At 49.1% G+C, this 16,560-nt stretch overlaps 4 protein-coding genes and 1 non-coding gene across 5 annotated transcripts; 2 read left to right on the top strand and 3 right to left on the bottom strand.

Moving 5' to 3' along the window:
* Positions 1 to 756: 756 nt before the first annotated feature.
* On the bottom strand, positions 757 to 2,502 carry BDV14DRAFT_200515 (MFS transporter; the record flags this gene model as incomplete). The annotated part of the gene is made up of 5 exons (XM_073773532.1): positions 757 to 1,008; positions 1,062 to 1,717; positions 1,784 to 2,049; positions 2,107 to 2,140; positions 2,199 to 2,502. 5 exons carry the CDS (start codon positions 2,500 to 2,502, stop codon positions 757 to 759), a joined length of 1,512 nt encoding a protein of 503 aa, XP_073627942.1.
* Positions 2,503 to 3,465: 963 nt separating this feature from the next.
* On the top strand, positions 3,466 to 3,569 carry BDV14DRAFT_t86. The gene has a single exon. It is a non-coding gene; the product is annotated as a tRNA-Pro (tRNA).
* A 1,080-nt stretch (positions 3,570 to 4,649) lies between these two features.
* BDV14DRAFT_200514 (uncharacterized protein) lies at positions 4,650 to 5,396 on the bottom strand (the record flags this gene model as incomplete). The annotated part of the gene is made up of 2 exons (XM_073773531.1): positions 4,650 to 4,854; positions 4,924 to 5,396. 2 exons carry the CDS (start codon positions 5,394 to 5,396, stop codon positions 4,650 to 4,652), a joined length of 678 nt encoding a protein of 225 aa, XP_073627941.1.
* Positions 5,397 to 6,752: 1,356 nt separating this feature from the next.
* On the bottom strand, positions 6,753 to 8,628 carry BDV14DRAFT_200513 (uncharacterized protein; the record flags this gene model as incomplete). The annotated part of the gene is made up of 2 exons (XM_073773530.1): positions 6,753 to 6,807; positions 8,138 to 8,628. 2 exons carry the CDS (start codon positions 8,626 to 8,628, stop codon positions 6,753 to 6,755), a joined length of 546 nt encoding a protein of 181 aa, XP_073627940.1.
* Positions 8,629 to 12,961: 4,333 nt separating this feature from the next.
* On the top strand, positions 12,962 to 15,920 carry BDV14DRAFT_174059 (uncharacterized protein). The gene is made up of 5 exons (XM_073768831.1): positions 12,962 to 13,107; positions 13,161 to 13,698; positions 13,745 to 13,883; positions 13,942 to 14,364; positions 14,423 to 15,920. The coding sequence occupies exons 2-5, from the start codon at positions 13,349 to 13,351 to the stop codon at positions 15,842 to 15,844; spliced, it is 2,334 nt and encodes a 777-aa protein (XP_073627939.1). The 5' UTR covers positions 12,962 to 13,107; positions 13,161 to 13,348; the 3' UTR covers positions 15,845 to 15,920.
* The last annotated feature ends 640 nt before the right edge of the window (positions 15,921 to 16,560 follow it).

Raw genomic sequence — 16,560 nt, 5'->3', positions numbered from 1 at the left:
AAGCAGTTATTGTAAACCCAAGTGACTAACACGCGAGACTTACCTCTTCGTAGTCAGGGAGTTCAAGGTGTCCATTTCCCACCTCACGCAGGTACCACAAATACCACTTCTAAACACACTAATTAGCTTTCACAGATAGTGACTGCTTGAATATCGATTAATAAGTGATAATACTCACGTTCGAAGCTAGATTAGCCATGGTTGTTAAGTGGTATGGAGATGAAAGAGATGGGGCGCCTCGAAATATTCATTTGTGGGATTTGGAGTCGCGCGGCTGTCACCTGACCGCCAAGCCAATTACTAAGCGCTTTCGGGTCGCCGGACTAAAATAACGAGTCTATCCGAGCTGGATCCTCGGCCGTACCGGCCACCCAATAGGAGATTCATCCATCGCTTCCCACACTATTCTACCTCAGGCTGAAAGTATAGGTCGGCGTCGCAACGGCCACAGTTGTTAGGGTAGGTACTTCATACAAAGAAGATTTTATCTGAACTACATCTTTCTGAGATCATACATGTCTTGAGCCTACGTGGATATCCCTTACAGGTTTTTACTTTGGGTACTTTGCGTTGAGGTCAGTTGGGGCACTCTCTATATATATCTGGTTGTGCTGAGCGTTATTGTAAGACGTTTGCGTTACGATCCACAACCATCCATGTGAGGAAAGTCCCACAGTACAGACGGGAACTTCCAGCACTTGAGCGGATCCCTGCCGTAGCCACGGTATGGTCAAAGATACCCAACAACAGTAAATCCTAACCGGCAGCAAAAGGACTTCGTCTACGCAGCGCCTCTCCATAAAACCATAACATGACTGGACCAGGCCAGCCGATCACAATCGATACCAAAGCAAGAAGGGAATTCCCCCACCCAAAACCAAGCCGATCATAAAGTGAAGATGCAAAGAGCGGAAACCCAAAGCCGGCAAGCGAACGGAGGACCAGAGCAGCCGCCATTGCACTTGCTGCGTACTTGGTATAGGTGTCGACAAGGTAGGTTTGAATGCACTAGAGATCTGTGAGGTGACTGCCATCAAGTATTTAGTGGGCAATGAACTGACCAGAGTAGCAATCGTTATCCCTAGTGCAATCAAGGCGACACCGACATTCGGCACAATCCAGTGAGCCTTGTACTCTGCCGTCCAGCCGTAGATGAAAAGCCCTATTGGAACCAGCAAAACCCCAGGAATCATCATGGGCACGCTGTACTCCGGACACCCAGCCGAGGAATGGCGCCGCTTCAACGCGGCGTATATCCTATCTTGAAACGGGGCGGTAATTTGAGCACCAAGGAAAGAACCAAGCGCTAGTGAGATATAGTTGAGTCCGCCAACTCCGACGCTCTCACCATAGCCATCTGGCGGAGGCGAGGAGAACAATGTTGGTAGAGATGCCAAGAAGATGTACGTGAGCCCTACCAGGAACATCAGGTACAGAGCAAGGACCTGCAAGATGATCTGCGTGCCAAGGAGCCGGAATGGTCGCGAGAGCGCAAACTGTACCTTCTTGATCAAGGTCTGATCTGGATCGTCAAAAGCTGTGTGTAAGCTCTCGTTCCCAGTGGAGGTGGCTAGCCTGACGCGTTTCCGGGCTAGTAAGACAGGAGCATAGGTTTCTCGCAAAAACGCCAAAGCCACACATTGGATAATAGCATCGGCTATTGATGTCGCGTAAAGAGCCCATCGCCAGGTTGTGTACTCTGTGATGAAGGCGCCGACTGCATTCACGGCCATGGAATTAGTCGCATCAGATCCCAGAGACACCGCGGTGATCAAATACATACCAATGGGTCCAAGAGCAGGACCGAACAACGGCATCAAAGAATAGATCGATAGCGCACGTCCTCGTTGCTCGGGAGTAAAAAGGTCAGCAATAACACCTCCGCCGATTGCCTGTGGCGCAGAACCCCCGAGTCCGGAGAGGAATCGGAAGACAATAAGCTGAACCTTGGTTTTTGCGAAACCACAGCAAAGATTGAACACCAGGTAGAACGCATTTGTTGTTTGTAAGACCACTATACGACCGTATATCTCACATAGTGGACCAAAGCTGGGCGATCAGCATATTAGAAAAGCGCCACCATGATAAGCAGCTAGATATACTGACAACAAAGGACCAACAGCGTACGCGAGAATAAACACTGTCAATAAAGCCAATTAGCACTGCCAAGTCAGTTACAGAATTCACGAAAACCTCACCAGACATCGCAATAGTCTGTTGGAAGCCGGTAGGGATGTGGAGGTCCTGGCCAATGGCCGGCAACGAAGGTGCAACCACAGAAGACGATAGAGGCGACATAAAGGTGAAGCTCGAGACAAGGACAAGTGTGAGCCATTTCCGTCCTGGAGTCCAGTTCTTCGGAACTTCAGGATCTGTTGTTCCAGTCCACGTTACAAGATTCTGATCGCTGACGGCTTCCGCTGCTGAAGAAGCTTCGACATCGCCACAGTCCTCTTTCTCGATCGACTTTATACTGTGGCTTTGAGCTAAAGTCTTCTTCATTGTAGGCAAAATATCAGGACTACCGTGAGCTTGGAATGTATAACTTTGTGTTTTCGCTCGCAATGTTGCGAAAATACCACATGTTGAAGGAACGAGACTAAGGCTACCTATGCAATGCTTGAGTGATAATACCCACCATACAGGCCACTGGCAACAATTCTTCCGAAATATGGCGATGGCGCGATGTAACATAAATTTGTCGCTGATTCGTAGCAAAGTATGCTACTGATCTGTGCACCGAGTCAGGAACGGCGTTGTTATCAATGCATACCCCGCTAATGCATCCTTCCATTTGTGACCCTAAGGCTTACAACGAACTGAAACTTTTGAGAAGGTGCTTGGCTTTACTGCAAGTGCTTGGTATCTAAATCACGTCTTTTGAGGAAGCCGTAAGCTTGCCAGCAGATGCCATGTTCCTAAACAAGTTGTCCTGCTCGTCCTGAAACTTCCGCATTATGGCTTAAGACCAGCTGGTAGACTGCACTTCATCAACCCTAGTGTCTATTATGAGTGACAATGATACAAATTCCGACCCTTAGCTTATATCTCTGGGCTTCCGCCTCTTCCTTTTAGTTTCCCTCTCTGTGGACAGGGATATATTACTAGTAGTCCGGGCTTGGATACATTGAAACCACCATATCTACATACGTGAAGATATCAGGAAAGATGTCAACAATAAAAAGAAAAAAGAGGCAGAAATGAAACAAGGCCCAAGCCGCAAATGCCGCACTTATTGTGCAGACCGGTAACAGCAATTCTACGTAAAAACTCAATGGGGCGGATATGTATTTACTGTCAAGGGGACCCAGAAGGCATGGAATGAGGACCCCTCCAAAAGTAGAGAGAGACTTCACGAATCGTATCAGTGTTATATAACATTCCGGTTAGCAAATTCCGCAGCTCAGCGCAACGCGAGTATTTTGGTAGGTGTTAAGCCTGCCTACAAAGTTTTGTCGATCAAGCGCCCGGATGGTATAGTGGTATTATTCGCCCTTCGGGTCTTGCACCCTCAAGGATACATCTTTTGAAGATGGGCGAGGTCCCCGGTTCGATCCCGGGTTCGGGCCCTTTACTTTTTCTTCTTTTTTTCTCTAATCTTTAATTATTGTCAATAACTTTTCTATATCTTTCCCTTTTTCCTTGCGGTTTACTCCATTTCCCTCGTCTTTACTGGTCTCGGTTTTTCTCATTTCAGTATCTGATAGACGAACATCGATCACAGGTAGGAAACTGCGCCAGTGGTTTGTTCATATTATGAAGAGCCTTTTCCATTCGATGAACACCCACGCGTCGTTGGCGTAGTAGGCATAATATGTCTTTTTTGCTATTATTTTATTACCTCTACTGCACACCCCACATCCTTTCCATAAACGTATTTGCCTGACGGGCATTACCTTCACCCCGTCGTTGAATGTACCTTTCAGCACCCAGATAACTAGCCAAAACAGCTAGTTTAGCACCAGGGTCATTGGTTCTGACATCCATAGCTCAATATACAAGGCATATATCACTACTAAATCCGCTTTTGCAGATCCTCGAAGGGACGTATTCGGCTTCGGTGCCAATGTCAATTGCAGGGGCAAGATCTTTACCTAGCGTCGGTTTACTTGGGCTTACCTAGGTAGTGCAGTGGTGACCCCTTGCTCCCGCCAGCTACCCCTCCCTATTCCATGATGTGATCTCAAAATGCGCGCTCCGACCAATCAAGAATTCTACACTCATCTCCGGAGGAATGAAGGGTCGTCCACCAGGAACCAGCGCTATCTCATCCCAAATCGGACATGGTTGGGTTAGCTGCGTGTTGAAGGAGTCATTGCATATGAAATTTTTCAAATGTGTAATAAAGCTATAAAGGCTCTATGAACGAGGAGATGAATATCAGCTCTAGGTATACAAATGATGAATGCTATCTCTTTCAAGTAACAAAGGAAAGAGAAGCCGTTGAGGTGTGAGGAATGAGTACATGAAATCGCTAAGATATAAAAAACAAACATCCACCATGCATGGAATGGTTCCGTAAACCCTTGACATAAAACCACCCTGGGCGTGATCAAAGTAAAGACACTTCAGAAGTGAAAGACCATGGCATCAAAATGAGGAAAAATACATGAGAGAATTGAAGAGTAAGGGAGGGAAGCATGATACGTTCACTGGCTCTGCGGGTGCTTCCGCTTCATGTGCGCCTGGAGATTGTCATTGCGATCAAAGATTTTGAAGCAGAAAAGGCACATGTGAGAGCCTGGATGGACATGCTTAGTCTTTTGGTGCCGAGTGAGGCAGCCCTTGTGCTTGAAGCCGCCTCTCTGAGTACAGCCGTCGATGAGGCATTTGAAGCGTCGCACACCATTGCCGCTATGAGAGAAAGAGGATTAGTACGTGAAGTGATAGGATAGGGTGTAGGTCAGTGCCTGGGTTACTTACTCTATGTACTCTAGATATTCGTCACCGATCGGAAGGTGAGATGCATCGGAGTAGCCGTGGAACCCTGCCAAGTAAGGCTGGTGGGAAGGCTGCGTGAGATGAGTCACCATCACATGGCTACGGCCGGGGCCCATGGCCATGCGATTGTCGGTATCATAATGTGATCGAGGTGGTGGAATAAAGTTGGCAGTGAGTGTCTCGACCGGAGGAGATGGCGAGGAATAGGTCGCTTGGTGGCTGCGGTCATTACTCCAAACCGCACCCGGCATATACCGGCTGTTGAACCCATACGTCTCAGGATCTGGGCCAAGAGGAGAGTGTCGAACATAGTTGGTAGTAGAGCGAGCAGAGCAGGATTCATATTGGAGCGGACGCACGCGAGGCGGCGGAGCCCATGTAAAGACACCAGCCCGATCCACTCGCTGATCGTAGAAGGGAGCGTCGTTTCTGTGCTGAAACTTTGGCGCGTACATTTTTGAAACGAGGAAGGGGAAGAACTTTCGAGATGGCGCGCAGCGACTGCCACTGTCCTGGCTTATAACAAACCGTGTGCATCTGAAATCTTCATTCAAGCCCACATTGCAATGTGAAGCGAAGCGTAATTGCCCTGGAAGCACGGGAGCCTAACGGAAGTACGAGGGGGCAAAGGTACGTGTACCTCTTGTGTCCACGAGTTATCTGACCACCATTGTTGATAGGGATGAATTGGCATGCCATAGCAGCGAAGCTATGGTTGATGAAAACAAAAGTATAGGAATATTCACCAACCGCACCTTCAAATTACAACGACCCTACTAAACAGCGAATAGGACTTGAGACCGCTATACAAATAGAGGTGGAAGGGGTTTCAAGAAAAAAGCAATTCTCGACGACAGATGTGCCGTAGTGGATGGATGGCATGCCCCCAAGGGTATGAAACTCGCTGGCAGAGGCAGAGATATTCTGCCCAAGGAAAAGATTGATCCTTGGAGACTCCTCAGGCTCAGATTACCATCCTCAGCCTAATACAATGGACTAGCACTCCCCCTCATCCGCTTGACAAAGACCAGACACCAGTCGGAGCCCTCCAGATGCTTGCCGACCGGATGATCGTAATATCGAGAAACAGCAAAATTTAGTATGACCCTTCCATCTCGTCGTAAACAACCACTGAGAAAACAAGTAGAACCACACAGGTGGGGTAGAGTGAGATTAAACAAACCAGTGCGGGGCATGGACGAATGCCGCATGCAAGTAATCGCGCCCGGACAACAACGAACAACAAGTTTATTAGTAGACTTGAGCAAGAGTGAGGCGATCAAGGAAAGGATTGGGCATGGGCCCGTTCATACATCAGTTTCATTGGATTCCACCCCGATGGTTTACACTCGATGCATGGAAGTGCCGGCTGTTTAGGCTTCAATAATCCTTGGCCAACAAATGGAATATTATGTACATGGACAATGTCAGGGCATGCATTGTTTCATGACAGCGCATTCTGTATAGAAGGTTCTAATGCGTCCAGCGGCCACAACCAGTTCATCGATTTCTCCACTGAGCGATGGGCGCTAGTTATCTGTGCTTTCGGCGAAGAGCGGCGGCGCCGAAAACTCTGCCGACACGGGACTAGGCTATCGCAAATTTAGTAACGAGACTCTGCAGGTGTACAGTTATGTTGCGCTACAGCCTGGTGGACAAATCGTTAACCATTCGCAACAGCCAATTGAAGGTTGAAAGCCACACTTGGCACGAGCGACCCCAGCTGAACCTACGGCACTTCGATCATCCTGAGTAAGCGCGATATTGTGGAATGAAAAGCTCGTATAGCTGCAAACACCGCACGTTTAACCTTACCTTTCCAGGCCGGACAAATCATCCTTGCAGGCGCCATTGGCCTCCTTTTGCCTAGAGATTCGGTTAGTGATGCCTAGTGGTGTCGTTAATATGTGATGCATAGACTACCCGCAAACTCTGCAGTGCTTGGTGTAGGGAGATTCGTAGTATCAGAACTGAAATCGATCGTGATGACGCAAGGCCCGCGGGCTGCAGCTTGCGGGCTGCCCCGCCTGCCGACCGAGCATGATGGACACTTCGCTTGCAGAAGAATAAGAGTGCCTCGCATTTTGAATTTCTATTCCTACGTTACCTATCCCACCCGCGACCCAACCCCACAATTCAGACAGTGGGCTCTTGTTCTGAATTGGACTTTAAGCCCCACCTGGATTTGGCGAGGATTTTTCGTGTGTTGTATCTGTGTGAGTATTCTGGTACCATCATTATATATATGATTTATTGCATTACAGGTATCTTATAACAGGCATTCGTTCTACTCGTGCTACACAACCGTAAATGTCTGTGCAAATATGGGTGGGTGTTGTTCCAGCTCCACATGGCAGATATCATTTCCGAGTCCACTGGGTGCATCATATAGTTTGCGTAGCTGTAAGCTAAGCTTCATAGGTAGGAACTAAATAATAAAATCATTAGTAAGGACTTGTTGGGATAAGCACTGCACGTTTATTAGGTTGTCTGGGAGAACCCACTAACGGATATACAATCCCTGGCACCAAAACTGATATTCTTGACGTTGATCATGGGTCTGTAATGGGTCGTTACCGGTAATATAACACCATATAAATTAGCCGCTTGTTGTGGGTATTAAGGGTGAAGGAAGAAGCCCACTGTATTGACCGCCGGAACAGGACTAGCCAAAGCTTCGGTCCACCGATCGGGACCCACGTGATGGACCCCGGCGCTTTTCAGATTCAGCCTCAGCACGTGATCTACAGCGAGTTGTTCAGTAGGTAATAGTCATTTTGACTTAAAAACTTATTAATAAATGTACAGGGGTATTCTAAACAATTTAACCCTGCTCTCACTTTATAAAGCCTGCTACCGAAACTAGTTATACACTGGTTGACATGCATCAGCAAGAAAATGCGCAGCCTCCGGAACCCCCATCATCCGGCCTCCGGGTGCTTTCTCCTGCAGTGATCTCGAAGGTTATCCGCTCTGTCAAAAGGCCTGAAACAGACAAGGCAGATATGGGACCCCGGATACTGATGCTTGCTTCTGATATGTCTAGCCAAGCACCCCTTTTGCTTGTATCCGCCCTGCTGAGTGCACCCTGGCCAATGGCATATAAATCGGTCGATTCCCCTTCCGCTGCGTAACACAAATCGTTAGCGCTCTCAATCGGAATACGAAGGGAGTCGTGTATGGAGTGTGCACGTACCCGTCCTGAAGAATATGGTCGCCCCGCACGTAGGGTAGGTTGTTAACATTAGGATCGAGCTGGTCATAATAATTCAAACCGAGTTGCTGCTGCTCATTGTAAAGTTGGCTCGTGTGCGAAGCTGATTGAGGGTTTTGACTGCCGGTCATGACGCTATGACGGATAGGTAAACTCCTCTGTGATCCAAATCCAAGGTCACTAGTAATTATTCCGGCTGCGGGGACCGCCGAAGCACCGGGAGCTACAGCGCCCCGCATGATAGGGCGGCTGCTGTTGCCCGAAGTCTGCGAGCGGAAAGCAGCAGATGATTGAAACGTGAGCGTGGCAGGAGAAAAGACTTGAGGAGCAACGCGAGGATCGTATTTAGCCAACGGAAGAGCCCCCGGCTGCAGTGGGTGTGCCGAAGCGTTATCGAATAATCGAGATCCGAGATTAGCATTCGCGGAGCTGCTGTTGAGGTGTTCAATCGGCCACCAGTTCAAATCTGACATTGTATGAGAGCTATGAAAGCTGAGATAGAATTGAGCGCTAGTTGTTCAATGGAAACGACGCAAAGCCTGTTGAAGGATGTGTCTCTTTATATCCGACGAGGGGTGACTGCCGTCGAGGGCAGAGATAAGGTCCATCCTAGGCATAAACAGGCATGCGGTCGTACCTCACAAGGCGATGTCTGCAGGCGAAGCGATCGACAAGTACTTTTGGGTGTCCAGGAGCTGTTCATCACCATCCTCCCCTGCGCACACCGCAGAGCCGCCAATGGACCAATGGAAAAGCCACCCGAGATGATTGTGGCTGGTCGGCAGAGCAGGAAGAATGGGGGCTTTCCACTGGCTCAATGCACCGAGAAACGCCAGAGAAGGTTTACCGCATCCAGGGCGTAAATTCTCACAGGTTCCCGTATACGCTGGAGGCAACGCCATCGTCGACATCCTTGTCGAGTTAGTATTGTAAGCATTGGCGGCTTGAAAACAGTAATCCGGCCACTGTACCCTGAAACGTTGACTTTGTGAATAACAATCTTAATGCATTTTGTCACCATGCTCAGTTGTTCTCTAACCGTCATCCCTGACCTTCAATTTGATAAAAGGACACTTCATGGAGAGTCCAACCATCCAGGCTTAAGCAGCGGTAGCACCTAACATCCTAGGAGTCTAGTCACAACCAAAGACGTCCGCTAGATCGATAACAAAGTATTGAATGCCTCGAAGAGCCCCAGTTTCCTCCAAGGCACAAGGCATGACTATTGAATTTTGAAACATAATGCGTGCAGCATGCACGAAACGGCTTGAGGAATTAGCAAACGACACACCCCGATACTCTGCAGATTGAACGCCAACCGCTGTTCCAGACGTATGCAGTCTGACGATGTGGCGCTGGCGAAGAATAAGAAAGGACTAGCGCGGTGACGATACTACCGAAATATTGCTCTTGGCACCTGTAACTTCCTTACTATACATACAGGTCTACTACGTCTACACACAAGTCTATGTTAGGTTAGGAGTTTTATATGTATATTAATACAAGCAAGAGCACCTGTACACGTCAGCGAGGTCTAGGGGGGAAGGGGGGGGACGCCCTTGGTAAGTCTTCCGCAGGAAACCCCCGGTAGGAACAGGCGAAACTTGGAGCGTAGGGTAGGGTTGCGACTGGTAGCCGCCATAGTAAATAAAGCCAAGAGGTACTTCGGAAAGGTGCTTAGATTGGGTACGTTTGCAAGTCTCCGTCAAAGTCTGAGCAAGATTCTCTGCAAGTGTCTACCTCAGCTCGCCACATGACAGATAGATGTTGCACAGCCAATGAGGGTTGTGGTCAGGGGCGATAAAAAGGGACAGCGGGAGTCGCATCCAACGTCCGCTACCCAATGCGCTCACCGAGAAAAAAAAAAAAACGATCAGAGCTTTGTGAGATTACCGGAATCATGACGGAAACCAGGGCTCCCAATCAGTGACCAGCACTGTCGTAATTGGGGGGTACCGTAAGCAAAGGTCAAAGTGCCAGCGCGAACAGAGCATTCCGCCCAACCCTCGGAAGAGAAATTTATTTTCCACCAGATGTAGATCCACCATGAATTAGGTTGGTCGATAGGAATATCCAATTATCTGTGCGGGTTGTTCAGCTTGCGCTATCTGACCGGACCAACTTGCAACAGCATCCAAATTTCCTCGTACGGTACCTCTGGGTCGCAGCGGGACAACTCCGAGACCTGGAGAGCAGCGCGCCAAGATACGGGTTGGCGGGCTCAGCAACGTCGCGAACCTGCTAAGCCTCCCCCCCGACCGCTTCAAGGGTAGCCGCCTGCTCCATCCAACCTCGCTAATCTAGGAATACAGTATTTTTGAATTGCCAGCATATGGATGCCAGAGATTAAAGTCCATATCCATTAAGAGCCGTTCCACAGATCATTCAGGTTGGTGGAACTGCCACAGATCCTAGGTAGATACGCGCTCTAAACACACAATAAGCGACCCATACTGCGATAGTATCACTTGGTAAGTAGAAGTATTGCAATCCCGGAATATCATTTGAGATGACCTGATTCAAGATCGTTAGGCAGCCAGGGAGCAACTAAATCTAAGCCTTTTGGCGGTCGGAACCGGAGCTAGTCCGAGGTTCGGGCCGGCAGATTGGACCCACGAGATGGACCCAGGCGCTCGGGCTATCATTCAGCCTCAGCGATAATGAGTTCATCATGGTCTGATGAAAGCTCTAAAAACGGCTCAAGGTCAGGGAATGCCGAAATGTTTACCAATATGTTTGATTGTTTCCCTAGCACACTCCAACACTTGCTATTGCTGACCGTTGACCTGTGAAAGAGTGGATACACATCCTTGTTTGCACGACAGTATAAAGATGCCATGGGCCATGGGCGGTCTAAGACTGTCTGCCGGGGTGTCTGGTCTTCACATGAGCTTGCAAGTTGTCCGCCCTATTAAACACCCTGAAGCAGACATAGCAAACATGGAATCCAGGAGACAGATGCTGTGTCTTGACATGTCGCGTTAAGCACCCCTTGCGCTTGAACCCGCCTGCTTGGGTACACCCGGGCCACCAACATAAAAAGCGCTGGCTGTTATCATTCCTGGGCATGAAGAATCATCAACAATTTGGACTATGTGAGGGCGAATGGTGTTTAGGGCTGGGACACGTACCCGGGCCGCATAGCATGGATATCAGCAACGGAGGTCTTATGATTGGTATCAGCCTCAGTATAAGGGCCAGGTGCTGTCCCGGGCTCAATGTGATGCAATGCAGAGGACTGGCGTAGATGCATGGTTGTCTCGGTATCTGCGAAGTTGGTCGTAAACATAGAGTGGGAAGCGTGATATTGTTCTAGCCCAGGTCAGAACCACCAGGCACCTGTTCCAGATATGGGCAAGGTAGAGCCGCGCAGCTGAATGGGTGTATTGTATGACAGTGTAAAGTACGATCCAATGTGCGTGGATTGATGGCCGCAGATGGTTCAAAGACGGGTTTCATGGAAGCAAACATGTCAGCGGCAGCTGAGGAATATGAAAAGTCAACCGAAGAGACTTGTGTCTGCGATGCACGAGCAGCACTATGCTCAAGACGCCCCGACGGAAACAACATTGTATGACCTTTGAGAGTATAAGAGAGACTCCGGAGGTGGGTGTTGTGAAGAAGCAATGGGTTGGGATACGGGATACATTGGATCTTTATACGTCACGCCGGGGAGCCTTGTCAGCGACAATCGGGTAGCCCAGTTCAGGCGAAGAGAGGATAATCGCAATCGTTCTGCCAGACGAGGTCTACAAAAACCTGACCTGACGGGCGATGGCACTAGGGATCCACAGTATTGCTCCGCCAATGACACAATATCAACAATCAAGGTGCCTTGCAAACGGCTTCGCGAGCCATGCCAAGTAAAACTAAACTTAACATGGGCCACTATCTCGAGGATCTGACGGAGAAGACGGCGAAGCGCCCCACTTAACATCTCTTGGCCTTCACTTAACATCTCTTGCTTTTGCTAATTCGCTGAACCACTGGTGCCTTCACGATATTCGCGCCGGTCAGAAAGGCCCAGTGCCAGCCGATAAAGGCATAGGCGATGTCTGGCCCGTTATGTCAGCCTCGACCCAAACAAGGGAAACTGTTGCAGATTTTCTAAAACGGTGTAGCTACCACGAAACCATAATCGGTCAAAGTCTCTACGGATTTTGTTTGCTAAAAGGTAGCATTTTCAGGATATAGTAGATCTTATTCTTGAGTCAACTATATATTACTAAAACTTTGCTCTTCGGGCACGAGATTGCCGTTACGAAAGCGAATGCGCGAGGGAGTAGAATGTATATACATGTCTACATGAATATCTACACACAATTTCACATGTAGGCTTACCATGTCTATTGTCAATAAACTGATAGTGGCCTAGATAACTAGCAACTTCTCGCTGAGATGTATGCTAGCGATGTCAACACCCCAGTAGTATCCCGGAATTTAAGAGAAGCAGTTCGGCCCGCTCTAACACAGTATTGCAGCTCGACAATATCAATCAACTCTGTTCATGATAGTGCGGCGACAACATTCATGCGTCCAGGGTTAGTCGTTGAAGGAAGCTACGCTTCGGGGGTGGTGGCGCTTACCAGAGGGTGTGGGAAGCGATGGATGATCTTCCATTGGGTGGCTGGTATGGCCGCCTAGCTAAGATAACTCTACCTGACTAATGTATGACTAAGCGAGGTCGACCCTAGGGGCAGGCGGTAACGGGTGGCAGTATGCTCCGACAGAGGGTGGTGATCACGTGGGCCAGCTTCCTCCATGAGGATGATTCTTCGTCTCACCTTCTCCCACTCGTACCACAATAATTCTTGGTGTGACCGCTTACGGAGAGTGGGATGAGACGCTAAGAATTGCAAGAATGCGATCATGGTACGATTGCCGTGTTCCGAGATCCTCGAGTCTCATGGCAGCCACCGATCAACGGGGGGATGCCAATCCTGCCTGCCAAGGTGTGAGACCAATTGGAAACCTATATAGCCCCGTGCTAAGTATCTAAAATTAGAAGAACTATCCCCCGCTGTTCGAGGGCCTTCGCAGCCCGTCGCATGAAACGAGACCCCCTCCCCTTTCCCCGGCGCTTATTCCATCTGAGTTTGATATAACACCGGTCGCATACCACACTTGCGTACATGCTACAGTTCAAGAAACATATCGCTACACGTACCTGCTCGAGTCGCACCATAGCCTACGATGCCGCCGCACCGCACGTCCGGGAAATTAACCCCCCAAGCCCAGCACGCCCTAATTCGAAAATACCATATATCCATCCAAGGGCCTATTCGACGACAGGACTGGCCACAGAAATATGCGTCCATATTTTCACTTGTCCGGGATATGGAAAGGGTCAGCTACGATCAGTACAAGGAAATAGATTTTGCGGACGATAGTGCGCGGCGAGTCGCAATGTTTAATTTGTATAACCGCGTCGAGAGACTGGTGGCGCAAGCCCAGAAACTACGAGAAGCTTTGGATAATGAGGAAACATGGAGATTGAAGACGGAGAATTTGATTCTTGAACGGTTCGAGACGGAAGTGGACTGGTAAGAAGCCTGTCGTGTGCCATATTAAATGTGCTAACGATGAAAGTCACGTTTGTGGGGATCGACGATGGATTTCTGATTTCCAAGCCACTTGCAACTGTCCGACATCCATGGCGCAATTGGAGGACAGAAGGAGAAGCAGAAAGCTGTGCCAATGCTCGGAGTATCAACGCGCGAAGCTGCTGGTAAGTGCCCTCTCAATGATGTATAGTGGGCGCTAACCAGCATCAACCATTGACAAAGGCCGAACATATGTCGCATATCTCGTTTGTCACAAAAGGTAGCTGCACATTCGTTGACAATTCAATGCCTGAAATCCAGAACAATATTCTATCCCGTCACCGGCCCGACCGTGTTGTTGGGTTAGGCCAAACGCCAGAGTTAGCCCACCTCCTTGCCGCCAACCCAAGAGTGCTGGCAACAGTGAACGGCGATGACGGCGATATGTTCTTCCCCTTCCTCGTTCTCGAAGCAAAGTCTGAGAAGAACAGTGTTGGATTTGAGTCGATTGAGCGGCAAACTGTCTTTCCGATACGGGCGATGCTCGGGCTCCAAAGGGCTTTACAAGAAGCCAGCGGGGTTCAAACGGATCCATTGGTCTGGTTCCTGGCAAATCGCGGTGATGAATGGAGGATTTATGGTTGTGTGCCGAGCAGCCATAGGATAGTGAGAGACATTTACCAAAACCTTTTGTTGCGAAGGAAAGCTGACTCCTATCCTGCAGCAAATCATTGATCTATGGCATGGGTCGATCCTCAGACATGACTCGGCACTGCAACTTCTGCTCGTGGTAGATTTGCTTTGCGACTGGGCAAGGGATATATACATGGACAGGGTGGTTGCCGCTTTACAACACCTGGCAGGCCCAGAAATCCCCGCCATAGTGTCCCAAGACAGCTTTGAGGTCGTCGCCCCTTCAGCAACCGCGCCACGCGATCCACCCACGACCCAGCATCAGCTGGACTCAGAGACGAGTCGTACGCCCCCAGCAGCGCCACATGTCGGGTCCGCTGAGCCCCAAGTCAAATCCGAGGCAACGGATACAGTGATAGAGCCTGTGCCAGTTAGAGACACCGAGGATGAAGATGCGTTTGAAGACATCATTCCAGAGAGCTCGCAGGTGCAGCCCGGCCCACAAAAAGGTGAAAGCGGAGGCCCGTACGTCTTCGATTCGGAGCACTGGCAGCAGTACATAGCTCTAAGAGCCGGCTCCAGTATCCAGCTGTTATTTCGATGTTTATCGCTTCCCGAGTCTGTCTACGGCCTCTCGGCAATCCTCAAACACATCGACAACGATGCCGATGTGTCTCAAACAGCCCACAAGTTGCTGGTGCTGTTTCAGCCCATGGATCCGTTGATCGTTGACACATACTTCTTGAATAGAATCAGACGTTCCTGGGGAGCAGTCGAGCGCCCCAACACAGCCGGAAATAGCCGCAGAATCTACGCATGCCTACACTGGCGTGCATCATTCAATTATGCCGATTGGATGCTGACGAAAGAGCTGGCGGTTATCACAGCCTCGGAGGCCGCGATGAGCTTCCTAATTAGCTTAGCCAACATGTCACGCGTATATGGCTCCCTTCCAGGGAAATCCACGAAAATAGCCAAACACCTCATCCGCCCGCTGCGGTATATGCCCCTCCCCGAACTTGTCCAAGCAGCAGCCAAAGACCAGTTCCTTTACCTTAAGCCCTCAGACGGCAAAGTCACGTCCAAAGGATGGTGGGAAGACAGGGAAAAGGCCGACTTCAGCACACGTTTATGGAAATGTCGAGACGCACCTTTACTCAGGCAATGCTACGACTCCTCCGTCTCCAAGTCATTCCATCAATGGAGTAACGTCGACCCCCCAGTAAAGCTCCCACGAGCCCTTCGGCTGGAGGATGACACGGCCGAATATGACGGCGTCGCCCTACTGCGTATACCACCGGAAGTGCGTGTTACAAAGCCGGAGTACTGCATCTTTTCGTACCAAACTCAGATAGCACCCAACCCTCAACGGGCGGGAAGGAAGATGCTGTCGCTGCTACGGGATGCTCCGGATGTTTTTTTTGGGACCAGGCGGCGCCTGGGTGGACAGGATCAGTTGTACCTGAGGGCTCTGGCGAAGCTGTTGATTGATATACCTGAGGATAAGTGGTAGACAGTACGGTCAGATCAGACTAGACTTGTTCTTTGGACCTTATGAATTTATGCCCCATAAATATATTATCTTCAAGTGTTTCCATTTTACTCTCTTTCTTTTTTCCGGGGGGATTGCTTAGTGCCACATAGCAAGTGTTCTACCCAGGTAATTGTACCACATTATCGCTCTGATCAACGTGGGTACTCTTAATGAAACTAGTGATATTTCATATACCATATGATGTCGAATAGCAGCTATAAGGAGGTTTGGCCAAAGTTTTACCACAAGGATTCTCTGAGCATGTTCTGTTATGAAAGCCGATGTGTGTACGAGGGTCCCTCCCTCTATTGAATTGAATGGCCGTACAAATCGGTACATTGGATTTTTGATCGAGATGATTAACCCTCCAGTATTTGGGAAAGGTTCGGTGGTCCGTATTGCAGACGTAAATTAGTGCCGACTCTCTGATTTATAGGTCAGAGACACTAGTTACTGGCGTAATACTAGGATATAAAGGAAGAGAGAGTTATCTCAGAACTTGGCAGGAATGAAAATCAACAGCAGTATCTTAGTCAGATACCAAAAACTATTTAGAGAGCCAAGTCTACTTCTAAATGCCGGAGACAAGGTGATGCTTGATCTACGGTATTTTAAATCCTAAACCAAGGGTCGACGAGCCACATTATCGTTGAAAGCGGATTAGACCATCTGAACTGGAACGAGGTCACCGCGAC

This window comes from Aspergillus stella-maris, assembly GCF_047715825.1.
Source record: "Aspergillus stella-maris strain CBS 113639 unplaced genomic scaffold BDV14scaffold_29, whole genome shotgun sequence".
Classification (NCBI taxonomy): Eukaryota; Fungi; Ascomycota; class Eurotiomycetes; order Eurotiales; family Aspergillaceae; genus Aspergillus; species Aspergillus stella-maris.
This window is presented reverse-complemented; position numbering and strand designations above follow the sequence as displayed.

Bases quoted from the DNA above. Each gene is read 5' to 3' on its own strand.
- BDV14DRAFT_174059 (XM_073768831.1), top strand. From the start codon at position 13,349: ATGCCGCCGCACCGCACGTCCGGGAAATTAACCCCCCAAGCCCAGCAC. The intron at 13,699-13,744 runs GTAAGAAGCCTG...TAACGATGAAAG, and splicing joins TTCGAGACGGAAGTGGACTG to TCACGTTTGTGGGGATCGAC. The intron at 13,884-13,941 runs GTAAGTGCCCTC...CCATTGACAAAG, and splicing joins ATCAACGCGCGAAGCTGCTG to GCCGAACATATGTCGCATAT.